Raw genomic sequence first — 26,133 nt, 5'->3', positions numbered from 1 at the left:
TCGTCGGGGCATCCCTGTCTGAGACAGGGAAGGCTGGGGAGGAGACAAGGTACACAAGTCATTCATAAATCTCACTCTCGCACGGCACTTTGCAAAACTTCCCTTGCGGATCTCCTCTCTTCGCATCGGCCCTGTGCCAAGACAGGTACCGCCGTTCCCCTTTTATAGCTATGAGAACTAAAGCTTGGAGAGATCACCTTATGGTCACACGGTAAGTTGCAAAGTGAGGCCTTCAGCTCCCTGGAAGCGCCTATGCAGTTTGAGGCCAGCTAGGTGGCTCCCCTAGGAGCCCAGACACTAGCCCCTGCCCCAACGGTGGGCCTGGCTGACTGGAGCAGGCCTCTTGTACCCTTGATGACCCATTCCCTCCTGGGAGGGGAATCCTGAGCTCTGGTGCTGTTCCCTCTGGTGCATCCCCCCCCACCCCATGTGAGGCCCACCGCAGAATGGCTGTTCTAATTGCCGCCCACCCTCCCTTGTGTTTTAGCATTTTAGAGCCCTGCTTCCTGCTCCCGCACCATGAAAATCCTGCTTTGTGACCTCCTGCTGCTCAGCCTCTTCTCCAGCGTGTCCGGCAGCTGCCAGAAGGACTGTCTGACCTGCCGAGAGGAGCTCCGCCCAGTTCTTGACAGCTTCAACCTTGAGGTAGGCCCCAGAGCATCCCTGTCTTCTCCTCCTTCCTGCCTCCAGACCCAGAATGAGAAATTACAGCCTTGCCCGGAGGTCAGGGACTCGCCTGGTGTCCCGTGGTCAGCAGGAAACGGATGAGGGCATTCGCATCTTCTAAGGGCAAACCCTGTCATCTTTCCACTTTTCCACATTCAGATAAATGCCTGCCTGGGCTGTCATTTTGTTCCCATTATTAAAATAATGCATACTCGTTTTGGAGAATTTGGCAAATTTGGAGAAGTCTAAAAAAAAGAAAATTAGCTTTAATCCCACCTGTCAGAGAAAGAATCCTAGTTTTTTCACTTGCTATATTATACCAGCGTAATTTCCCCACGTTATTAAACATTATTTTAAGTTCTTTCTTTCTATGAATACAATATAATTTGTTTAACTATCACCCTCCTGTTGAACATGTCTGTTGCCCTCCGTTTTTGGTATTATAGGTAATTCTACGATGAATACCTAAATGCACCCTTATACTTTAAATTTTGAACTTGAGGTGCAAATCTGGCAGTAAATTTCTTTTCGTTAAATAAACTGCTTTCTCAGCTGCATTCATGTCAATCTAAATAGTTATTCCTCTATTAAATCCAATATGACTCAATTATTTTTTCTTTGTAGTCAGACTTCTTTCAAAAGATGTCATATTTCAAACCCCTCAACCTTTATTTTTTTAAGATTTATTTATTTATTTTACTATTTACTTTTACTTTTAACAGTTTTTATTTATTCATTTGAGAGAGAGAGAGCATGAGCACGAGCAGGGGGAGGGTCAGAAGGAGAAAGAGAAGCAGACTCCCCCTGAGTGGGGAGCCCAATGCAGGGTTCAGTCTCAGGATGCCGGGATCACAACCCGAGCCCAAGGCAGACACTTGACCAACTGAGCCACCCAGGCACACCTTATTTATTTATTTGAGAGAGAGAGAGAGAGAGAGAGAATGGGGGGAGGGGCAGAGGGAGATAGAATCCTGGAACAGTCCCCCCTTAGTGTGAAGCCTGACACGGGGCTTGATCCCAGGACCCTGAGATCATGACCTAAGCTGAAATCAAGAGTCAGCCCCTTAACCAACTGAGCCACCCAGGCACCCCTCAAACTCCCCAAACTTTAAAAACAACCAAAAGTACCCACTGCTCCTTAAGGCAAGTGTGCAAATACAGAACCTATATTCACATTGAGCTAGCTCGCTAACGATGAGCAGAGGCAGCCCCTACGTACCCAAACACCAAGCTCTTCCCACACCTGCTCAGTGGTTTTTGAGCCTGTTTTCTGAACAACAAAAACTAATGCGTCGTGAAGAGCATCCCCAGATGACCCATCCAAAGTTGAGCCATCCTTCTCATTCATCCGTTACGGTTTTTCTGAGCATTTACTGTATGCTGAGCCCAGGGTCAGGCCAAGGGATCCGAAGGTAAGCAGGTGGACGGAGCTTGCAACTAGTGGGAGAGAAGATCCCACAATCCCTCCAAGAGGGATTAATTATTGGGTGCTGGGGAAGCACAGAACAGTGGCCCCCAAACTAGACTTTTGGGGCTTTGGGAGGAACAGATGTATCTAAGGAGACCTAAAGAGTGGGAGCAAAGAGGCAGGGAGGGTGCTGGGGGGGAGGTGGAGGGAGACGGGGAGCACCGGAGCAAATGCCTGGCGCCCAGAGGGAAGTGGCATTTAAGGAACTGAGAAAACTGAGTTTGGCTGGAACGAAGAAGGCCCACAGGCCTTTGCTGTGCAGCCCAGAGAGGTTTAAAAGTTCATCGACAAAACACTTTCCCCTGACCTTAGTAAACAGGGCAGACGACTTAGTGTACATGTAAACCAGTGACGAGTTGTTAGCCTGATAATCGCCACCCTGCTCAATTCCCCATTTGCAGTCTAGACGAGACGGGAAGTTATGCACAATTCTGGAATCTCTAGCCTTCACGGCAACCCTTTATTTCCCACTCAAAAACAGCGTTAGGACCTGAACCGATATTTGTACACCCAGGGAGAAATCTACACTTGCGGCTTTGAGGCTGCATCACTCCTTAGCTGCTCTCTCGGAGGTCCGGGGCCAGTTTGCAGGCTTCCTTCTCCTTGTCCTCTCCTGGTGAGCTTGCCTGGTTCTCTTCCCCATTCCGACTCCTCTTTTTCTACTTCCTGTTGGACGCCCGTTCCTCTCCCCACTCCGTAAACACAAGTGACCACCAAGATTCGGGATTATCTCGCCACACCCTCTCCTTCTGAGATGCCATGCCTGGATCCCAGGCCTTCAGCTCTCCCCAGGCTGCAGGTGCCCCAACGTCCTCTCCTCACCGCAATCACTTTTCACAGTTCCTAAGAAATCCCGCTTTCCCTTCCTGGCCTTGCCTAGGGTTCAGGAACTCGTCCCACCATTCTGTGCATGCCTTTCCCTCCTCCTTCATCCAATACTCCTCCTTCAAAACTCAGATTCAACTTCACCTATGAGAACACTGCTGATTCTCCACCTGCCCCGAATAGAGCCAGCCCCTCTCTCCTTTGTGTCCTGACAGTTACTTGTGTCTGCTAGTCTCTCAGCATAAGGTGTGAGCCTCCTTTTCTGATTGTGCTGGGGATCCCCAGCGCAGAGCACAGAGCGTGGCACGAAGCAGCGCTCAGTGAACATGTTCCATGGAAATTGTAAGAGTGCAAGACCCTTAGTCCACTAACGGGCCCAACCCCTGCAGATGCTGCAGACTTTTTACAGTGGTGTCTTCCCAAGCCAGTAAAGAATTTGGAGCCTGTTTCCATCCCCCCCCTAGCATCTTACATCTCTGGGGTCTAGACAACACTGTTAGTAGATACAAAGAAGTAGATACTTCTTTGAAACAAGTTAGGTTATGGCCAGTTGGAGCTTCACAGGGAGGGATAAATTCTTCAAAGCGCCTGCTGACCCTCAGAGGACCTGATTGCCTGGTTGATTTGTTTCTAGTTTGTATTCATACTTAAACCTATTTTTAAAAATTTTTTTTAATTTTTGTTTATTTGACAGAGAGAGAGGTAGTGAGAGAGGGAACACAAGCAGGGGGAGTGGGAGAGGGAGAAGCAGGCTTCCCGCTGAGCGGGGAGCCCAATGAGGGGCTCGATCCCAGAACGCTGGGATCATGACCTGAGCTGAAGGCAGACGCTCAACGACTGAGCCACCCAGGTGCCCCATATTTAACCTATTTTTAAAAGTTTGGTGAAATGCCTAGAATGTTGACAACCACATCTCATTTCCAAATCTTGCAACACTTTTCCAACTCTGTGAATTATGGGGGCTGGGGGAACTTAGAGATTTCAGCACGGGTCACCTTCCCAATCCCTCCACGAAATTATGTAATACTGAACTATTCCCAGGCCCTCCTAAATCCTTGGCTTTATCAAGAAGTTCTGTATTTCTCACTCCAGATCCATGGTCCAAGTATGGCTGGCTTTTGTTAGACTATCATTCTGGTCGGGAAATGACTCATACACCCAAACCCATTGCAATGTCTTGGGCTTCCACCTAATTATGAATGGTACTTCCTCCATCAGCTTACGTAGAAAAAACTAGATTCACCGCATCGTTTTAGAGGAAAACGAGAAGGTAACCCTCAAGGTCTGGGGAAATTTATTTACAACTTCTTGAAATTTGATTAATAACAAAGGAAACTAAGTTCTAGTGCTTTCTACCTTCAATACATGAAAACTCTTACTCGCTGATTTGCAGTAAGAGTTCCTAATAGTGCAAGTTTTCTCTTGCACTGTTCATCTGTTTGCCTACTAGTGTTAGCCCTCAGATATTCTAGCAAAACCTCCTAAAGCAAATAGCTCCCAATGCCTCTTGGTCAGAGATGCTTTGATGTTTTAGTGGCAGAGACCTAACAGTCTCAATGAGCCTCTTCTTTTCCTCCCAATGGGCTCATGTGCCTATTTCCCTGATGTTTGATCCCAGATATCCAAAGGGCCCTTTGCTCAGTTTCCCCACAAACCCAGCTTTACAGATCAATTTGGCACCAGTCTGAGACTTTCCAGATACTCACCCACACTCTGGCTTAACAGAGCAATGTCATCAGTGTGGGCTGTGAAAATGTGTCCAGCTCACTTAATAGACCATTAACCAATCTCTGGAAAGAGGCCGGTGGGTCCCTTAGACCAGAGTGTTAGGCGTTAGGCTCATCTGTCCATCTGGTGCTGCAAATGCTGTTGTGAACTTGGATTCCTCACGTTTGCCCAAAACCTTCTCCTAAATCAAGAGTTGAGATGATTTTGTTAGTATCTAATTCATCTAACAGTATGTGGAGTCTCTGTACAGCCTATGCATCTGGCTTGATCATAGAATTGTATTTTCTCTGATTGACACCTCATCTAATTACCATCTGGGCTTAGGAACCCAGAGGCTCACAGAAGATCTAATAGCCTCTAGGTTTAACAACCTCCACCTGTTCTTGTAAATGGAAGGAGCCGAATCGTTCAACAAGCATTTGGGGCTCCTATTCTGTGAGGAGTGGACCAAGTCTGCTCCAAGGCCATGTTAGCTCCAAACTCTAACTCTTCTGCTGGCTTTCCCAATACTACCTACACTCTCCTGCCTTTCCCTTTACTCCGTAGAGTCGGATTCCTCACACTCAGCACTGTGGACATTTTAGGCTGGATAATTATTTGTCATGGGGGGCTGTCTGGTGCATTGTACGTCATTTACCAGCATCTTTGGCCTCTACTCATCGGATAGCAAGAGCGTCTCTCCCCCCCTACCCACTGTGTGACAACCAAAAATGTCTCCAGACATTGCCATATGTCCCTGGGAACAAAACTGCCCCCTTTAGACACCCACTGCTATAGAGTAATCACCCAATAGGATTATGATCTGAACGAATGTACTGCAACTTGGTTTTCTTCAAAGTATTTCAGGAGCAAGCTAAATATAGACCCAAGTAACCCTTTCTCTGAGGGAGACTCCGCCACTGTATTCCGTGGTGACACCTTCCTCCTCAGGGCAAGTTCCAAAGCAGGGTCTCTCCAAGTAAGTCCAGCTTAGAATCACCTGGGGGTTTGCTAAAAATGCAGATTCCGGGGCCCCACCCTGGACTTACTAGGTCAGCATCTCCGGGAGTATAGGCTGAGGATCTGCATTCTAACAAACCAGCAGTGATTCTTAAAGAGCACTCAGGTTGGCAGCTACCATCATGTTAAAATCTGCCCTCCCCACCTATGGAAGTTGCTTCCATACCCAGTGACACTGTGGCTGTGAAAAAGTGATTTCTTTATGTATCTCTGCTGAGTTGGCACTGATGATATTAGTTCTATCAGCACCTCTGAGGAAAATCTAAATGGAAAAGACATGCTCGTGAGTTATGTATGAGCAGGGCCCATCATCACTACCTCTGGCTAGCCGGGGGGGCTCGCAAAAGCTGCACCTTGGAAGCCTTATCGGTGAAGAAGAGCGGCACTCCCATTGGCTACTGGCTCTTTCTCCTCTCTGGCCCAGAGGAAAACGAGCAATTTTCCCATCAGAATTTACCTTTTAGTCTCGCAAGATCCTTAGTCTTGTACTCATTCGCACCAATTTGCATTGCAAGCACACAGAGCTCATTGAATAGATGTCCTGGGTCGGAGCTCGAGACATTTGGGTTCTTGTTCAGGTAATATCTTGTCTAATGGTGTAGTTTTGGACACATGACTGAACCTCATCATAACATGGGAACATGGACTATGTCAGTGGTTTCCAAACCTAACGCAGATACCCAATTACCCGAGCTTTGTAAAAGTAAGTTTTAAACCCTGGTTCTATTCCACAGGAATTTAATTGGCTTTTGAATTCTGTCTTTTTAAAGGCTCTAAGGGGCGCCTGGGTGTCTCAGTTGGTGAAGCGTCCGACTCTTGATTTCGTCTCAGGTCATGATCTCAGGGTCATGGGATCAAGCCCCACCTTGGGCTCCTCGCTCAGCAGGGACTCTGCTTCTCTCCCTCTCCCTCTGCCCCCCAACCCCCATGCTCTCGCTCTCACTCTCAAATAAATAAATAAGTTCTGAGATGATCTGGAGCCATACCCAGACCAAGGAGAACAGACTTGAGGTGGAGAAAGTGTATCAGATAATTAAATTCACCTGCTAGTAAGAAAGACCTAAAGTAACAGTGGCTTAAACAAGACAGAGGTTTGATTCCTCATAAGGAGGTTGGGAGGTAGATAGTACAGGGCCGGTATGGCGGCTCCGCCACCTCCCCATTGTCCCAGGCTCCTTCTCCTTCTACTTTATCTGTAGATGGGTGCCACTCTCACATGGCTTCCATCCCCTGAGTCATTCATGGTTTCAAGATAGCCAATTGAGCACCAGCCAAAATGCCCGCATTCTAAACAGGAGTCTGGAGGAAGGAAGAAGAATAAAAGGATGCTCTCCCCAGATAAGTCAGCCTCCTGTTTTCCCGGAAGCCACACCTGATCACTTCTGTGTATATGTCATTGGCCACCTCAGGCTGCACAGGAGTTTGAAAAACGTACGTGTGACCTTCAGGAAGAAAACAAGTGTTCTGTTAGGAAGGAGGAGGAGAGATGGGGATGGAATGGACAACTGGCAGTGTCTGCCCCAGAAGGGAATTCTTAACAAATTGCATTTAAAGTGCTAGTCAGACATTTTGATAGAGAGACCAGACAGGGATCAGAGAAGTGTCGGGAGTTCAACAGATGTCAGGTGCTGGACATCCAGATCTGGGATGCCCTGAAAGAAATGACCAAAATCACAGAAATGAACAGTCACTGGGGGGCAGATTTTAAAGAGAGATGAGAAGAATCTTAAAGATAGACTCTTAGGAACACAGGAGGAAGAAGCACAACAGTCTGAGAGGTGAGTGCAATGTCGGAGAATTTTCAGAAGGGTGTGGTCTGCGTTGCCAAATGCAGCACCGTCTGTGAGAATGAGGGCTAATTGGATCCGGTGACTGGGAATTCACTGGTGGCCCTCTAGAAGGCAGTTAATGGAAGATGAGGGTGGGAAGCAGATTTCAAGGAGATGAGGCAAAAATGGAAGATGCTGAGATGGAGGCATGAGTGCAGACCACATCTTGGAGAAGCTTGGCAGGGACAAAAGGGGGTCAGGGGCAGGAGTGGCAACGGGTTGCAGGAGAAGTAGTACTGGAGGAGCCATTTTTGGGGGTTCGGTGGGACAGCTGCAAGGTGTGTGATTTAGCTGCAGGCACATTGCACTCCTTGGCTAGGGGTCAGGATGGAGACTTTGCGCATATTGGCATCTGTGCCACTCTGAACACTGGGGACAGGGTTTTGCTCCCCAGATAGGGGGTACCAGGCACACACACCAGTCTTCTGATGTCCTGCAGCTGTCCAGACAGAGCAGTAACTCTTGATGCCCTGTAAGCCAGGCAAGACTCCAAGGTCTGATGAAGGGCTCCGCAGCTGCCCACTGACCATGATGGCAAGGTCAAGTTGAAGTGGGATTTTCATATGGCTGAGGACAGAAACACAAAGAAGGGTTCCGGGTGAAGCCAAAACAGCAAATAGTAGGTAAAGTTGGAAGTTAGACGCTTCCAAAAGACCCAGTCAGAGATAGGAATATGGGAGGTGGGGCCAATGCAAGGACCATTCAGGAGGGGTGTGGAAACGTCGTGGCCAGGCTGTTGGTCTAGATTAGAAGTAGGAGACACCTGGAGAGACAGAGCAGCATCAGAAGTTCCCTGGGGCCTGGCAGGTCCACTGGATAGCATCTGATGGTCCCTCTTCCCCACCTGAACCTGACTGCCAACCTGCCTACAATCCGAAGGGCCTTGACTCTTGTTTTCTATAACTGACGCACAGGTAGTGATAACTAGTACATGTGGGATGAAAAATGAACAACGCCAGGGTTCGTCTTAAAATGGCGACCTTAAAATAGCCATGCAGATTTAAGCACATGCTTTGACATCTTAAACCAACTGACCTCTCTCAAGCCTGATAAGAGAACAAAATAAAATTCTTCTTTCTGAGTGACCCTCGTGAGTTGTGTTTGGCTTTGAAAACTCAGCTAGGGCTCTAACTGGGTGAAGTTTGGAGCAGTCTTTTTGCATTGACTTTCTGTGTCACCTGGGGTAAATTAATCTCACCTCTCTGAGCCCGGAGTTTCTTCATTTGTGAAATGATGGAGCTGGGAAGGACAGTTTTCTGTGTCTCCGCAACTCTGAAATTCTATGAACCTAAGTAACTACATGTAAAACTGCTACATGGTCCTTAATAAAGAGATGCTTTGGAAGCACGTGCATTGGTACTCATGTGGATTTTGTAGCCACCAGAAGGACTTTATCTCCTTGCCTTGGACTAATAGACATTCCCAATCCTTCTCCTTTCTCCCGCCTCTGTCTTTGCAGGTGTGCATCCTTGAGTGTGAAGGGAAGGTCTTCAGCAGCCCTCTCTGGACTCCATGCACCAAGGTCTTGGCCAGGGGCTCCTGGCAGCTCAGCCCTGCTGACCCAGAGCATGTGGCAGCCGCCCTTTACCAGCCGAGCGCCTCCGAGGTGCAACTGAAGCGCATGCCTCGCATCCGGAGCCTAATCCAAGCCCAGAAAGGGACAGAGCCCGGCGTGGATGAGGCTGAAGAGATGGAGCAGAAGCAGCTGCAGAAGAGGTTCGGGGGCTTCACCGGGGCCCGGAAGTCAGCCCGGAAGTTGGCCAACCAGAAGCGGTTCAGTGAGTTTATGAGGCAGTACCTGGTCCTGAGCTTGCAGTCCAGCCAGCGCCGGCGCACCCTGCATCAGAATGGTAATGTGTAGCCGGAAGGGGAGCCTCTCCCAGCTGCACCGTCCACTTCAACCCATGAGTGAGTTGGGCATGAACGAGCTGGGGGTAAAAAGAAGCCTTACATACCCAACTGTCTTAGCCTCCCTCCGGGACCTGGAAGAACGTTAGCCCCCAAATACATACACACACCCCATACCACCTCAAGGTGTTCAGCTCCTGGGAGGCGGGGGAGATATATGTTCACCTCCCCCACCTCCTACCCGCCCTTTGTCTAGGGAGCAAAGATTTTCCTAGGATTGTTCCTTAAGGCTGACCACTGCCATTTAGAGATTGGTTACCATGGGGATAATAGTAGCATGTTAAGATAACTAATTCCTCTATAGCTCTCCAGGAGCTCAGTTACTATGGGGACAGTTAAGTGGACCAATCTGCCTATCCAGTTGTCATAGCAACCATTCAGTTCACCTTCCCTCAGAGACTATCTCCAAGAACCCATAGCTGGACCTACCTCTAGCCATTTGCAGTCTGATTTCTGTGGCTGTGATGTTGCTATTTCACCTTCGAAGACAGCTTAGCGCTCTCCTCCCCTACCCCCTGTATCTCAAGCGGACTGGATTCCACGGAAACCATGGCCCTTTCCCACTTTCCCCCTGTCAAGGAGTTCTTGTTAGGACCAGGAGTTACACTTTCAGCTTTTCTTTCCTCCACTCCTCGTTTGTCCATCCTGTCACCTTGCCAGAAATGGACTGATTCCCTGAGGTCAGTGGCATCATCACTGAGCAAGGCTTGGAGAATTTGGCCTACCTGACGAAGTAGTTTTAGAATAGTGACTGAGAGATCGTCATCTTTCCTCACTTCCACTTCTTGCCGGGGCCATTTTTATTTTTGTTTGTTTGCTTGCTTTTACTCCTCTCTCCCTCCAGTCCTTACTCCCATGGGAATGCTTATGCACATACTGTATTACAAATCAGATAATAAACATCAAAACCCCTAATTTACTGCCCAGTGGTTAAAAACTCCACTTTCCTCAGCCCAACACCTGTACAGAACTTCGAGTGGCACAGGAAACTCACACAGTGGAATTTTCTGAAACTCTAAGAAAATCCCTCTCATCAAGCAAATGTGCCTGAATTCATATATGGGAGTCTGATGATCTCCAGAGCCTCATACCTTTTCTTCAACAGTCTAGAAACTTACCCTAATGGAAAGAATGAATCAGTTGGCCAAAAACATTCCCCAAACATTCCCTAAGAGGGACTTTTGCCTGACTCAGGGGCATTTAAAAAAAAAAAAAAAAAAAGTCTACATGTGCTGTTTTATTATACTTTCCATATGCCAAAGGTAGCCCGATCATTAATAATCTTCATGCAAAGTGTACTAATACAAATGTTAATCTTTGGCACCCACACTTCAGCATGGGGCAGCCCATGTGGCTCTTCGCAGGTAAGCTGGTTTGCAAAAGGCCCATTGCCAAATACAGACATAGGGATTAAGTTGTGAGGAGAAGGCTGCCATGCGTATTTTAGCAGAATGACTCATCCCCAAAGGCCCTGAATTAACCCGCACCGTTTTTTGAAGCCATACTCTCGGATCCTTAACAAGCATCCTATTTCTTCCTAAGCCATATTTGCACAGCACCTAACACGGTATATCTTTCAGAAGCAGCCTGGATTGAATTCTTAGGCATTTATTCTTCTTAAAGTGGCTCTTAAGGGACACGGAGGCCCTTGTCTAGTTCTGAACCACAACTATTTTCTGTACCTATAGACAGATTAAAATCAGTCACATTAGCAAGAATCAATTTATTAAAAAAAAAAAAAAACGATTTGAGCCCCTATTCAGACAATTGATTTTGCTACTTTTCTATTAAACTTCCAGCTGAGAGGCACTGAAACGTAACTGGTAACTAGCTTCTGTCTGCTGCTTTGCTCAAGATGTAAAGTTCTGGACGGAACCATTGAAAACGTTAACTAGCTCATTTGGGTATATTATTGATTTTTCTCCTTCCTCTTTCTGCAACCGTCTCTCTGTGTCCTTTGTGGCACCCATTCATGGTGGCTGAGTTCCAGTGGGGACATGTACTTACGAATCCACCCCAGGCAGCTTAAACCCTGTCTTCGCTCGCCTGCACACACCGCAACCAGCCCTACATATGTAGCCTGAGATGTCTCCATCGTGGGGGATCTCGTTCCGGGGCTGTTCTGAGATGCCCAATACCCACCTATACTTGGAAGTGGGGCCTCCTAACATGGAAATGGGATAAAGAACCCTATTAGAAGGTGTAATGATGTGTTAGGAAGGAGGGACATTGAGGTGCAGATCCAGTCCTAGACAGAACTGTGCAAAGGGGTGTCTTCCTCCGGTCCCTTTCCCTGTCCCTACTCTACTCTGTCTTCTGCCCCATGCCTTGACCCTTCCTGACAGTGGAAAGTGACCGGATTCATTCATGGTGAGGAATTGGTGAAATCGGGTTTAAAGAGCACTGGCAATATAAAAGAGCCATAAATGAGGACACAATTTAGCCTCAAGAAATGAATTACTGCACATGGATTCCAAATACCAAGGATTAGAGAGCTGTTTCTGGGCACGGGGCCTACGCTATGCCTTTCAAATCCCAGCCCACAGACCTCCTCTTTATTTTGTGAGTCCTCCCAGTAGACTTGAGGCCAGAAAAAGCAGGTGTATAGAGGAAATTAGGGAACCCTACTTGCTGCTTTGGGAGCTCTTTATTCTGTTGATAAGTTTTCAATGCCTCCCTACTATTGCTCAGGCAAATAGGATTAAAAGGTCAGAAAAACTATTGGGTTTGCCATTTTAATCATTTCTGTCTCCCCAGGTGTCCGGGTGATCCCCAAAACAGCATGTCTCCAGCCCCAGACCTGCCGGCTGGGAATCAGGACTCCTTCTTCCCCAAGGCACTGAGGCAAGCTTTGCCTCCAGGTCTCCGCCCCCAGGGCAGAGACCCTCCCTGTCTGATTGTCTCTCCCTCCCCACTCCCGCAACCCCCCCCCCATGGCATGTTTCATGACAACCTTGTTGCTACATCAGAGTGTATTTTTGTAATTCCTCCAGCTCACATAAAAACGGCCCCATCTTTCCTTCTCACTCCCCCTTCCTCTTCCAGGGGTGGGTCAAAGGAACAGGAAATCAAGCCTGGGGTTTTGACTTGTCACTGCCATAACTTGTTTGTAAAAGAGTTGTTCTTTTGGACTGATTGTTTTAAACAGATATTTCTCCATTAAACTTCTACTGAGCAAATGGTTAATAAACTGGTTGGCTGTTCTTAAGTGAGGTAACTGAGAGCCCAGACTCCAGACACGCCATCAGAGCAGCCTCTCTTGGGAAGCAGAAGCAAAAAACACATGGCTCTGCTTGATATAAAGCTTGAGGGGCAAGAATACATGAGCATAAACACCCAGATTGCACTGCGTCTCCCCATCCAAGTGCGTGAATGGAATGGGTGGGGGGCAGGGTGCTCAGAACCTCCCAGTGTCACTGTTGGGGCAGCTCGCCAGGCTCCACCCCCAGTTTCTGATTCAGAAGGAATTTGCATTTTTAACAAGTTCCAGGTGGTGCAGATCTTGCTTGTTTGGGACCACTGGATGGAGACACGACGAAAAGGGCAAGAGCCTAGCCAAACTTGTTGGTGTCATTTTTATCCCCAATTTAACATGAAACATGTTAAGATGTAACTGTCAGGCGAAGAAACAGAGGGCGCACCCAGACAGGGTACGTGAGGACAGTTAAACATCTACAGTGTAGACCGGGCGATGGGAAATCAGTAAGAGAGGGTAAGGAACACTTCCGGCAAGCTGGGAGTCCTGGTGAGGGGGTTACTACTGGAACCCAGGGAGAACTGTAGCTCTCTGCCCCCACCCCCCAGGAGGGAAACATAGCCATTCAGACACTATGTGGTGCAGGAAGGGCCAGGAGATGCACTATCCCAAATTTCTCTCTCCTCTGGCCCTTCAAACTCCAGTCTGGTCTCACCCGCTCGTCAAAGCCAACTGGAAGCTGGGAAGTTAAGAGTGCGTGCATGCAGCCACCAAGGTGAGCCCGGGAGGTGCAAATGGAGAATGTGCAACTCAAAAGTCAGAACCAACATAGAGGGGCTTGGGCAAACTGCAGCTTAGCGGTGGATTCTACTGGAACTTTTCTTGGGGGCGGGGGCAAGGAAAAGGGGGCACAAAGAAGCCCTCTGCTCTACCACAAGGTAAGGGAAAAGGCCACAAGAGTATCCCCATACCAGCTGTTGGGCTTGAGTGATGTAATCCAGCCCTGGAATCTGGGGGCACATGACTCTCACCGTCAGGCCCCATTAGGGCTCCCTAGATCCCGCTCCCAGAGATGCCTGTGGTCCCAGAAGCTAAAGTTGCATACAGCAGTCCCAGTGCAGCAAGGGTGGGATGTTGCTTTCTGCTTCCGACCTGGACCAGCTTTATCTAGCCCTTTGGGCAATCACAGGACATGGAATCAATGAACTCAGGGAGTGCCCCGTGTTGCTCTCCATAAGCAGAATATGACTTACTTTTTCCTAAGTCATCTGCTGACTCCTCAAACTCAGGAATATAGCCAAGAACATGCTCCCCACTGTCCAAATAAGCAGTGCAGAAAAATGCTTACTGCCTGGGTTACAAATCTTAGTGCCCTTATTTTCCAGTCTATGACCTTGGGTAAGTTCTTTAATCTCCGTGCCTCCCTCTTCTCATCTGTAAAATGGGAGTAATAGTAGTAACTCTTTCATTGGGTTATTTAGGTAAGCACTTGGTTATTCATGTAAGCACTTGGCCTGGTCCCTGGTAATGGTCCCTATCATTATAAGCTAATGAATGTGTATGCTTTGCCCAAATGCCATCATTTAACACCACCAACAACAGTAATCTTATCCTTTATGGGGGAAGGGGTAGAGGGACAGGCACACATTAAATCAGACAATGTACCATTTTATTCCTTATAAAATATATTTCATATTGTTGCTGTAAAAACATTACATTTCACATTTTTAAAAAAATTTTTTAACAGTAAAAATAATACTTGGAAGACAGCTGGGGGGAAAGGAGCCAATAAGACAAAATCACAGATGGGATTTATCTCCCTCTCTCTCTTTTTTTTTTTTTTTTTTTTTTTTTTTGGCCCCTGGTAAGATCAGAACCTGGGAGGACCAGAAAGTAACAGGACAGATTTCTTTCAACAAATGAAAGTTTTCCACATCCAAATTAATAATGTCCTCCAAGGAGTCAAGCTATAGGCTTACTACCATAATGCGGATATCGCACAAGACACACTCTGAAATTACAAAATTGCTTTCACAGCCAGCTTAAAAGCCACATAATTAAATCCAAGCTATTTTCCTCGCTAGTCAGTCCATGAGCTTTGCCCCCGTGATCTCACTTGACCACAGACATCATTCACCAGACTCTGCACAGAACAACCAGGGGTGCAGACTTAGTATCATTAAGGGTGTCCAAAGCAGGCACCGCAGACTCCAAAGGTGATTCCAAGAAATACTTTAAATAGGGGTAACACCCCTGGAATAAATGGTTTCCCCAAATCACTTCTTTTCAAAATCAGTCCTGTTAATTTCCAATGCCCACCTGTGGCACCTTCCCTCCTGTCAGATTCTGCTGCCCAGGTGGGCTGGGAAGTAGGGAGAGACACAGAGATGAAGAAAAGAGGCATAATCGCTGATCAGTTCACAAGCCACCCCCACCCTCCAAGAAGAAACAACTGGGGCAACCCCAAGGACAGACCACATGTCAAGAACCAACACAACAGCCACAAGGAGGAAGAGAGGGAGGATGGCGGCCAGAGGAGGCCACCACCACCGGAAAGGAGAGAGGAGCGGATACAGACAGGGAAATCTGCACCAAAATAAAACATTAACCAAAAAAAAAAAAAAAAAAAACCAACCACTTCAGTTTTTAAACTGTTTCATCCATTTCTTCTTTCTCTCTTCCTTTGCTGCCCTGGGTACCCATGACATGAGAAGCCTACCTCACTTAGAGGAAATCTTTATAGCCAGTTATAGCTACGAGGTCCAAACTGAGAGGGGAAATTGAAAACAGCTTTTCTAAAGAGGAGACTCAGCAAGAGCTGCGATGAGGAAGCAAGTGGAAGAGTCCTCGCATCTCCAAAGCTCCCTCCCCTCACCGGTAAGATCTGAAGACGGACAAGGAGTAGCTGGAAGAGCAACAACCTGCCCTCAGCTTTTCATTCGCACGCACGGACAGGAAGGAGAACCCTGGGCCACCTCTTGCTGGCCTGGTCTCCAGCTTTACGGGCAGATTCCACATACTTTTTTTTTTTTTTTTTTTTACTGAGTTATAAAAATATAGCCCATCACCACCAAAGACACGCACGCATGGGTGTCTTTCTCTCCGTCACCAAACCCGGGGCACTACGACCCGTCACACCATCCTGCCTCTAAGGTGGGCGGGTTTTCTAACACTCAGGCTGTCACAGATGGCAAGCACCTGCACGATTCGCATGCGACGTGGCCAAAGGAGACTCGAGAGCCAGGATTTCCACCTGGGAGTAAGAGGACGGCCTCGGTGACAGCCAGGGGACGGACGCTGCCCCCAGCCCCAGGATGGGGGCTTGGCGGGATTCCTGAGCCCCCGACCTCTGGGATATAGGCACAGCGCTGGCGCCCGGGGCAGGAGGGCACCAGCTGGCCACGCTGCTGCAGGCCTGAGGAGGTCGAAAGCAAGTCTTAAAGGGGAGCTCCAAAACAAGACGTGCCCTCCCCTGAGGGCTCAGCCTGTCTGGTCTCAATTAAGCACAGATGGGCAGGGCACTAAACTCCCCCCCCCCCCACATCTCCCTTTTCTGCAACCAGAAGAGCTTTGCTCATTTACTTCCCAAGCAACGCAATCCCCAATCCCGGCTCCCCTCAATCCCCCAAGGCTTCAGAAACAAGGAGGGCTAAAGCGCCAGCAGCTGCTAATCCGGACCCCTTCTCACAGGAGCGCCTCCGGGCTCTTCACCCTTCCCCCTCCCACCTGCAGGCAAGAAACGGTGCTCAGCAGATACCTGAGAAGGTTATTCGGCATCGAACTGACTTTCCCATCACAGGGACTGGACCAACATAGACAAAAATCCAGAGGCTGCCGACCTGGATGGAAGAGTCCTGTCCTACCTGTCCCCTCAGGAAGAAGATGGGGTTCTCCAGGACCCCCTGGGCCAAAAGAACAATCCGGAACCTGCCAACTCCCTCTCTGTCTCAGGGACAAGCTGCCACTTACCTTTCTATCTCTTCTTGTCTCTCTCCCTCCTCCCACGCCAGCCCTAACTGCAGTCTAGGAGAGAATGGGACAATCCCTGGTAAGGCCAGAGACAGAGAAACCTGAGCAGGGCAACCCGGGGGGGGGGGGGTGCTCTCACCCAAGTGGAAGGGAACTTTAATCAGATAAAAGGCTTCTGAATACACGGGAAAAGAGCACAAAGTGTTTCAGAGACATCATGTCCATAACTGGAGGGAGGAACATCAAGAGGGAGTTTCTTTACTCAGGTAACAGCAGAGGGCTTTCACGGATACTAAAACCCTCCAGCTGTTCCTCAAGGGAAGAGGGGGAAACGAGCAAGGTAGTGTTGAACTGCCACATTTTCAAAAAGTGAATTCATACAGCCTTTTGGCTCAGCTATTGGGGGACAGTCTTTAAAAACCTACTAGTCTGGGCTTTGAGAAGAAGCCATACAGTATTTGTTGGGAAGCAACCCAACAGCTGAGGGACCCCAGGTTCAAATCGTTGTCCTCAAGAAAGGGTTTTCCTTTTACTTCCATGGAAGCTGCTCGGTGAGAACAGGCTCTCCCTCCTCCTGGTTTCGGGTGGAGAAGAGGCGCCGGCTGCACCTTAAAAAGTGCACAGATCCCCCAACTTCCCCTGTACCCGCGGCAAGTCCTGCTCTCGGACTCATCAGCCAGAAACTTTCTTTTTTTTTTTTTTTTTTTTTTTTTCAGGAAAGTAAATTCGTCTTGCTCACAGTCCCTTCTGGAAGAGTTGAGAAAGCAAAGAATTCACCAACTCAGCAGGAAACAGAATGAGCTGTGCCATCTTTTGATACATGCAAACTAATCCCCTAGAGAGAGACTTTGGGAAAGGGAGGGTAATTAATTCTTTGGTCTCTGGTTCACTGCAGAATACCCTTGGTCAGGATTGGCTCTCTCCTATTAGAGGGGGAAAAAAATATTTTCCTTTCTTCTTTTAAAAACTAAAATGTTCCCAAAAGGGAGGGGAAAATGTTTTAACTATTGAACCTTAGCCAATAGAGCCCAAACTCCCAATGTCCACTCTTTATCTTTTAGGTTTCTGCAGAGGGCTTGTGACGCGGCTGTCTTGTCATCTGGCTGCCGGTCGGTTGGGTTGGGGCGCGAAGAGGATGAGCCGGTGGGACAGGTTCAGTCCAGGAAGCGCTGGCAGGCCTTCTTCCAGCGGCAGGCCGTGCACCACTGGTCCCGGTGCTCGATGCCATACACTTTTCGGCACTTCTTAGCTTCCCCGCGGGCTTTCCTGTCACAAGAGAGTCTTGAGGTACAGACACGCCCTGGTGGCTAAGACCTAGGGCGTGGCCGGGCGTGAGGCTGGAGACATGGGAGCCGAGGGGCCACAGGAGCAAAAGCCTCCCCCCACATCCAGTGTGTCCCCCCTCCCCCCCTCCGTCACCTCTCCCACCGCAGGGAACGAACCCTGGAGACTAGGGTCCGTGGGCTCTGGGTCTACACTTGCAGCAGGCAGGGCGGGGACAAAAGCCAGGAGGGAGGCCTCCGGAGCAAATGGCCTCACTCACCTGGCACTGCTCTGGGCCCGGGGTGGAGAAGTAACAATCAGGTGAGACTTCACCGCAGGTGGTGGCTGCTGGGGCTCGCTGAAGCTCAGCGACCGGCTCCGGACCTGGGCCCAGAGAAAGGGGCCATAAGCACAGGCCCGGACAGGAGGGCAGGAGTGAAAGGGGAGAGACCCATCCCACAGGGCAGTCAGCCACACCTGCCGAGCCCTTCTCGGTGTGGTGTCCCGAGGGATGCCTTCTCTGGTAAGCTATTCCAGGTTGGGGTGGGCAGGAGCCAGGGAGGGAGGAGAGGACACAGAGTGGGGGGCAGACCGCCTTGGGCAGAGGAGCCTCTTGACCTGGCCACCCAACGGGCTGCTCCCTGCAGCTTTACATGGAGAACAAAGGCGGGACCGCGCTGCGTCAGTAGCACCTTCAGGCGCCCGGGTTTGACGATGTGTGACAGTTTCCCGTAGGAAACACTGAAGACTACGACCCATGAGGGGTGGCTCAGAAGGACTTGGGATTGATTTTAGTTCAGAGGCAAGCAACCTAAGGCCACGGTCCACCCCAGGCAGGGCCCCCACAAGCGCCCATCTTGTCTTGCCTACCCTCATCCTCCAGCTTCCCCACGTTCTCTCCCTTCTTCCCCTCTGCACACTGAAACCTTAAGCACCCACAGATATCCAGGGCTCAGTGGGGCACTGACTCCAGACTCGCCGGTCACGTTCCCTGGCACTAAACCTGCTTGATCTGGGTTCTCCTCTACACACACCTGCCTTGCACCTCCTAAGATGGGCTGTGAGCCGCTGGGGAGCGTGAGGCAAGAGGGAGGGTGCATGGAGGCCTTCAAGAAGTTTGGGCCCTGGAGGCAAGTGGGGAGGGGGGTGGCCTCTAGCACTGGTAATGTGTGGAAGAGCCTCGGGCTTGCTGGGGGTGGGGGGGGGGTTGGGGTGCCCATGGGCTCAGAGACAGGCACACTCACCGGAGAGAGGGAGGAGGCCGTGGAGGGGGCGGCAGCCCAGCTAATACTGGTGTAGATGTGTGGCGACACGGGGATCTGGAAGGACGGCAGGGCCTGTTGGAGACAAGAGCAGGTCAGCCTCGGGCCCACTCGGGCAGCGCCACGCTCCCTGTAACTTCACGGGCCACAGCAGAGCATGGGCCTCCGAGCTGACAATACGGGACGCACCCGAACGCTCTGCCAGAGAGAGACACCAGCAAGCCCAAGTCTTCGAACTATTCTTGGTCCCAGGCTCCAATCTGTCTTTGGATGCCTTCTCTCAGAGCGGGTGTTTGTGCCAGCCTCAAGACTGAAGCGTCAGCGTGGGCTAGCGTCTCCGCTGGCTCACCTACCAACATGCGTAGGCAGTGCCCAAAAGAAGTCGGCACGCCTTCTGAGCACGGGCGGTATTGCCGCACGAAGTTTACGGTGTCCCCAGGCAGCCACTGGGAAGCAGCAACACCCTCCCGGATGTCCGGCTTTAGGTCTGTTCGTAAAAGCACCAGCCGCCCTCTCTAGGTCCCAGCTCGAGGGTCAGCCAGCTGCTGAAGGGCCCCCTGAAGTTGGCCACACGTGAACTAGCCCAGCAGCCACTCGTTCTAACGAGAAGGAGCGCGGGCTCATTGTGTAAAGGCTTTCCGACTGAAAGCACTGCTTTTTAACTACTAACTTGTAAGTCAGCCTAGAGTCTGATAAAACCAAGCTGGAGGCAGAAAAGGGTTTTTTTTTTTTAATGGCACAAAGCCAGCTGTGCATTCCCTGCCACCTATGTGTGGTAGAGGTCACCCTACATATCACCCCCTCCGTGACAACGTGCCCAGCCATACAGGAGTAATAGCTTGGTTCTTCCTGTACCCACAACAATTTCTCCCGCCTCTTGTAAGGTACTTTGACTATTTATTATAACTAATCAGACTTATATATTCATTTCTCTCTCCAGCTAAACTATGCATTTCACAAGGTCGGGGACTACATCTTACTCTATTTGAAAAGCTAAGCCCAATGCTTGACACAGTAGGTATTCAAAAAAATGGGTGCCGGACTGTTTGTTAATGTCACTCAATTTTAAGAGCTAGGGATTTACTGTGGGAAGCCCAACTACATGACTCCATCCCCTTGCCTAACCAGTGATGTAACAATTCCCCAGTCCAAATCCACTGACCCAGCTGCTCAGGGATTCAGCCAGATTTCCAGTAACTACTCATGACAGCCACTGACGTCGAACTCTGGAATTCCCACATTTATTGAATGTGAAGTCATTTTCCTTTTCTTCTTTGTAGAAGTTAGGAATTAGCAATTTAGCCAAAGGCTTCAGCCTTCCATAAGGGCGGTCAGTGGCCTATGATCAGGCTGGCCAGGGACAGGTCAGACACGGCCACATGGCTGAGCTCCCAGGGTGCCCCAGCCCCATACCTGGTATGCATGGTCGGCCTGAATGTGCCAGAAGGAGCCAGGAGCTGACTTGCTGAGAGCACCAGAGGGCAGGTAAGAGTCCAGGCCAGGGTGTTCTGGGCCTGAGGACTGGGTTTTGGGAGGAGGTGGTGGAAGGAGAGCAAGGGGCGGGCTGGTCATGCTGGGGGCGGGAGCTGGGTCAGCTGTGGGGGCGCCAGCGGCAGCTGCTTCCTCCTTCATCTGCACCTCTGTGTAGTAGAAATCCTCCTCCCGCTTGAACTGGTCAGAGTCCACAGTGTCTCTGTGAGGGAGGGAGGTGCAGTGATGGTCAGTTCAAACACAGGGGACACCGTGGCCCAGGAGGGAAGAGCACTTGCTCAGGCCAACCCAGCCAAGTCCCAGAAGGAGCCCACGAGCACGTTCCCCCAGGAGTCCCACGGCTGATGCGGTGTCACGGAGCAGTGGGTGCTTGCACGCTAATGGGCACCGCTCTTCCCCGCACCTAGGGCTCCTCCTCTCACAGGACGTGTGCACACCTCTCCTGCTGCAACAGTCATCTGGCTCTACCACAGGCCCTCCCTGGGCCCCCCTGCTTGCGGTCACACTCTCTCCTCAGGGGAAAGCGCTGTGAGTCAGTGTCCCCGCCACGAGCAGCCCAGCTCCAGCAAGTCAGAGCTAACGGAGCCCCGGCTCTCTGAGGGGACGCAGGCACGGAGCCCACAGTGAGGTCTCACCAAATTACCCAATTTCTACCCAGAGCTAACACCTTCTGCTTCCTAAGGTGAGGCAGGAGGACACATGCACAAGACGGATGGAGCTCCCTTCCCAGGAACAGCATCACCATTCACCATGAGAGGAGGGCCCCTCCTTCCCAGCACAGCTCTCTTTGCCGGCACAGGGGCCGCGGTAGGTGGCAGGTGGTGTTCTCAGCAAGTCATTTTCTTGGACCCGTTCTCGGTGTGGGTCATGGGCAATCGGCAGGGCGGAGGAACGCCCGAGTGGGTCCCCAGGCAAACAGGCCCTGGGCCCTTGACCTACCCCAGGTGGAGGGCTTTGACGTGTCGTTTGATGCCCACAATCGAGCGCAGAACTTTGCCACAGTTTGGCCACAGGCACTTGTACATCACCTTCACGGAGTTCTAGGAGAAAGGGAGATGGGATCGTTGGGCTAGGCTCATCCCCACCCCGCAGGGACTTCAGCGGCCCTCAGACAGAACCCAACAAAAGCCTCTGGGGCAGGGATTGTCTGGGACCAGAGAAACGGACAGGCAGCGGCAGAGAGCCAGGACCCAGGAGATGGTCCTCATGTCAGCAGCAGCGCTTGGTGCTGTGGGGAAGACCCCGCGGGAGGCCCTCGCCCACAGGCCCTATAGGAGCACCACAAGGAAGGTAGGGATTGCGGCAGGGGTGAGAAGGAACGGGCATGGCAGAGGAGGAGTGGGCCCCTGCGGACGTCATGAGGGAACACAGGAACAAAGGGAAACGGAGATGGGGTGGAGCCTGAGAACACGGAGGGCCTGGGGGGCCTCCGCCCCGCCCCTGCCGGCCCCAAACTGATGTCGGCCCCACACCCTACCACATACCTTTCTTTTGCGTGGAGCTGGTTCATCCAACAGGAAAGCATCCGGGTCTGTCTCAAATCCGTTATCCGTCTGGGGAGAACCAAAGGCATCCCCCAAATACTTGGGGCTGGCCTGGGGGTGGGGAGGCGAGGGAGTGGAAATGCCACTGCTGGCGCTCCAGTGCCCACTGGTGGTGCTGCTGCCGCTGTCGGACACATCACCGCTCTCCTTCCACGGGTCACAGGTGGCTCGAGAAGCTGACCGGAGAGAAGACAGAGGGCGCTCAATGCCATCCCCAGGCAGGGCTTCTGGCCCAGCTCTGGCTAAGCCAGATTCAGACCAACAGCCCCCCTCGGAGACCATGAAATCCGAGTCTGGAGTCTGGGTCCCCGAATCCAACTCCTGGCTCTGGCTCTGCCTGGCTTGGCCACTCTGGGAGGGGGGGTAGGGGGACCTCCCCAAAACCTCTCCTTTCTGAGCTTCCATGAAGTAGCCCTGCTCTGCACTTCACAGCCACGCTCATCATCATTAACCAAGAGACACACACTGCAACTTCGTTTTATAGATTATTCATAGAAAGACAAACTAATGAAAATGTATTTCTCACTTTGTATGTTAAAAAAAAAGGAAAAGCAGGGGGAGAGTAGGGTGTGGGGAGTGGGGAGGGGAAAGCCCCTACTCCTGCACCTGCACCCAGAAGGGTAGGTGAGCGCCACACAGATAAGCGTGCACAGTCTCACTCGGGACCCTTTCCCAACAGCGGAGTCGGGTGGAAAGGCCGACTTGAGAGCTCCTGGGCCAGGCTTTCTTGAAAAATGCCTTTCGGTAATTAAAACCCGGGCAAGGACATCAACATCTGAATGTGGAAGACAATTCTGCCCGCTCTTACAGCGGCAGGAGGCGGACCATTCACCAGAGCTAGCAACAGCCCGGTGACTCCCGCTCTCAGGCACAAGTCACACAGCTGCGGAAGGAAAGACGAACTCTGAGCGTACCTGACACGGCCCTGAACCCCCTGCCCTGTTCCCAGCAGTGCGTCTGGAAAGGGACACGGGTGAAATTCTCAGCTTCCACACTGCCTGTCTTCAGGCTGCTTTAGGCCCCACCCAGACTCTCCCTGCATAGGCCATAAATCCGGATTGATAGTACAGGAGAATCTGAAATTCTATACACGGAAACAGCAAGAGAAGGGGGGGGAGCCTGTGACACGTGGAGGTATGGTGGCCACATCCCTGGAAGCCCCAACTGCCAACACGGGCAGGTGTTCCGTGGAGCTGCCCTACCCTGGATTCTGAGAATGACTACCACATCCCCTGGGGCGAGGATTACAATCCTACCAGTGTTCTCTCATCCTGCTCCAGATTTCCAACTGCTTCTGGGCTTATCTAGGCATCTGAAATAGACTCTCAGCATTACACGTTTCCAACGCATTACACGTTTCCTTCTCCTCCATGTGAGAAGCCCAACCAAACAGAATGGGATGGAGGAACTCTTCCTTCCCTAATTATCACTGTCAAGTCTCAAAGCTAGAACTTCTTAACCCAGAGTTTCAACATGTACACAGAGAGCTTAAAACAGGGTAGCCCTTTGGGGCGCCTGGGTGGCTCAGTTGGCTAAGCGTCGAACTCTTGATTTTGGCTCAGGTCATGAGCTCAGGGTCCTGGGATTGAGCCCCAAGTCAGGCTCCAAGCTTGACAGGGAGTCTGCTGGAGATTCTCTTTCTCCCTCTCCCTCTCCCCATCCCCACCCCCAAGCTCGCTCTCTTCCTCGCTCTCTAAAATAAATAAGTCTTAAGGGAAAGAAAAAAACCAGGGTAGCCCTTCAGGGAAGAACTCAGGAGCCACCAACAGGCCAAGGGGTCCAGGGCCCACACTTGTCTACTCAGGAAACCTATCAGGGAAAGAAGCGTCAGGGAGCAGAATGCTACATCTAGCGCGACCAGGACTCTAGAGAAAAAGGGCAGGGCAAACAGCAGGCCCGCCCTACAATACAGCAGCCTTCCCGGGGGAACCGGTCAAAAGGCTCAAATGCTGAAACCGGCAAACTGACTTACAAAGGAAGAAAAATAGAAAACAAAACATTTAATAACATAAATTAATCTATAAGTTGTAAGATAAACATAAATGACTCTACCATTGATCAATAAGATCTTCTAGGGCAAAGTTAATAGATATTCTATACCATGAAAACAAAGTGCCCCACTGCAAATGCACAGCTACAAGAGTTGACAGTGAATTTCTAAGAAATATTCATAATTTCCTCTGTTGTACACACACACATACACACACAGCCAGCCTAACACAAAGAACAAAGAAAATAGGTGGTTTCTGTGCAAAGCAAGGCATATGATTACAGCAAGGTATAGACCTCACCTTGCAGAATACTTCAATATCATAAGCTGCCAAGAAAGCCTTATTTCTCCACAGACTTTGACCATACGATCGGAAATACACTGTCATGGAAAAAAAATCTTTAATAGATGATTAACAATGCTTGTCAAACAGGGACCTAAGATATCAGGATCAGGCGTATTAGCAGTCAGGTGTGTATATGTTGGTGTCGGGCTGTGTGTGAACACACGTTTATGTACGATACATACACACTCGTGCACGCAGCCTGATGGGAACTGGAGTTAATGACTTTCTTTCCCTTTATGATACTTTCCTGACCTTCCTGCTGTTGACAAACCTCCTGGATCTCCTCAATTTGTAGAACTTCCTGAAAACGTAAAACTGACTCCTTCCCTTCCCGTTTTGCTTGTACAGCTCCCGGACCGCAGGCGTGTGATGCTGAGCTCCGTGCCGCCTGACTGCCATGACTCCCTCTAGCAGCCTCGGCACCGACCACAGGGTCTGGGTGAAGAAAGTAAGCCTGCCTCGTCGCTCCTTGAAATTTACCTTCCATCCAGGGCAATTTCTTATGAGGGATACCTGCAAAGGCCACCCTCCTCCTGCCATATTTCCCCCTAAGCTTTTAAGTAGCTCGCAATTCAGTTAGACGTCACCAATGGAGACAAAGTTATTCCCTGGGAGTAAGTTAGGCCAGTCCGATAAAGAATTTCGAAAAGAACTTCAGGTTCACTACCGGTCTTGTCAAACTACTAGCATCCAGCAACCCTTCTTCCTCCCGTGTTACTACCAATAATGTATTTTGGGCATCGCACCAGAAGGATTTTCTTTTAATTGAGAAATTTGCTGTGAAGTCACACTATCACTTTGCATTAAGCAATTCGATTTGTTAGACTTCAGCTCGTGCATTCCAGGCCCTTGGCCTGTAGGCCCGCACTGATTTACGAGGCTGAAGTAGGCACTTGGAACAGGGGCATGAATCTTCTGAGGCCACTAGGGGACCAGTTGGTAAGCTTCCCCTTCGTGAGCTAAATAGTCCTCAACTGGCCTTGTTCAGGCCCCCACCAAAGTGCCTCGCTCACTTACTCCCATAGAAGAACTTACTCGAGCGGCCAGTGTGGCTCAGCCTCGTGCTCACTCATCTTCACAATGCACCAGGAAACTCCTCCCCAGCTGAGGAAGCTGAAGAAAAAGAATGGAAGCATCTAACTCAATGTCACTCAGGGAGTCTGAGGAAGGAGCCAGTGAGAAGAGACTCGGGAAATCCTACTGCCAGGCAATGGGCCAGTCAAAGCAGAGGCAGTGAGCGGCGGGCCTGCGCCACACCCAGTAGCCGCCAGGGGGCCCCCTTCCTCACCGGAGAAGTTGGCCTCGGCCCCAGGAGGGCTCTGCACGACGGGGCTGCAGGACAGGGACGTCAGCACCATGGCCGCCATCATCTCATCCATTTCCACTGCGTCCGACTTCCTGGATTCAAGTGGGTGAGTGCCAAAGGTTACTTCCTGACACAGCGGGGCGCGTGATCGGCTCACACTTCTGGACTGTCCCCTCCATGCCCCCACTCCAATCAGCCAGTGTGCGTGCTAAATAAGGCATGAAGGTCTCTCCTCACTCTTCATGAAAAATACCCATGCGGAACTGCGTTTCTCCTATCAGTCAACCCGAGTGCAAGCAGGTCGGTCCCCATGCCACTGCCGACACCTGGAGGCAGCGCCATT

At 50.5% G+C, this 26,133-nt stretch overlaps 2 protein-coding genes across 3 annotated transcripts in view; one reads left to right on the top strand and one right to left on the bottom strand.

The window, feature by feature from the left end:
* The first annotated feature begins 519 nt into the window (after positions 1-519).
* Positions 520-9,376, top strand: PNOC (prepronociceptin). The gene is made up of 2 exons (XM_026518930.3): positions 520-645; positions 8,975-9,376. Exons 1-2 carry the CDS (start codon positions 520-522, stop codon positions 9,374-9,376), a joined length of 528 nt encoding a protein of 175 aa, XP_026374715.2.
* Positions 9,377-14,286: 4,910 nt separating this feature from the next.
* Positions 14,287-26,133, bottom strand: part of ZNF395 (zinc finger protein 395) — a 44,211-nt gene continuing 32,364 nt past the window's right edge. For both annotated transcript variants that reach the window (XM_026518929.4, XM_026518926.4), the window contains exons 4-10: positions 25,773-25,882; positions 22,089-22,324; positions 21,544-21,644; positions 20,527-20,806; positions 19,096-19,188; positions 18,132-18,235; positions 14,287-17,854 (exon numbers count right to left, since the gene is read on the bottom strand). In XM_026518929.4, coding sequence (XP_026374714.2) covers positions 17,743-17,854; positions 18,132-18,235; positions 19,096-19,188; positions 20,527-20,806; positions 21,544-21,644; positions 22,089-22,324; positions 25,773-25,882 — 1,036 coding nt within the window. In that variant the 3' untranslated portion in view covers positions 14,287-17,742. The remainder of the gene's footprint in view (positions 17,855-18,131; positions 18,236-19,095; positions 19,189-20,526; positions 20,807-21,543; positions 21,645-22,088; positions 22,325-25,772; positions 25,883-26,133) is intronic.

The sequence above is a fragment of the Ursus arctos genome, unplaced genomic scaffold (genome assembly GCF_023065955.2).
Source record: "Ursus arctos isolate Adak ecotype North America unplaced genomic scaffold, UrsArc2.0 scaffold_11, whole genome shotgun sequence".
Taxonomy (NCBI): domain Eukaryota; kingdom Metazoa; phylum Chordata; class Mammalia; order Carnivora; family Ursidae; genus Ursus; species Ursus arctos.
The sequence above is the reverse complement of the archived record's forward strand: the minus strand, read 5'-3'. Positions and strand labels throughout refer to the sequence as shown.

Bases quoted from the DNA above. Each gene is read 5' to 3' on its own strand.
- PNOC (XM_026518930.3), top strand. From the start codon at position 520: ATGAAAATCCTGCTTTGTGACCTCCTGCTGCTCAGCCTCTTCTCCAGC. The intron at 646-8,974 runs GTAGGCCCCAGA...CTGTCTTTGCAG, and splicing joins TTGACAGCTTCAACCTTGAG to GTGTGCATCCTTGAGTGTGA.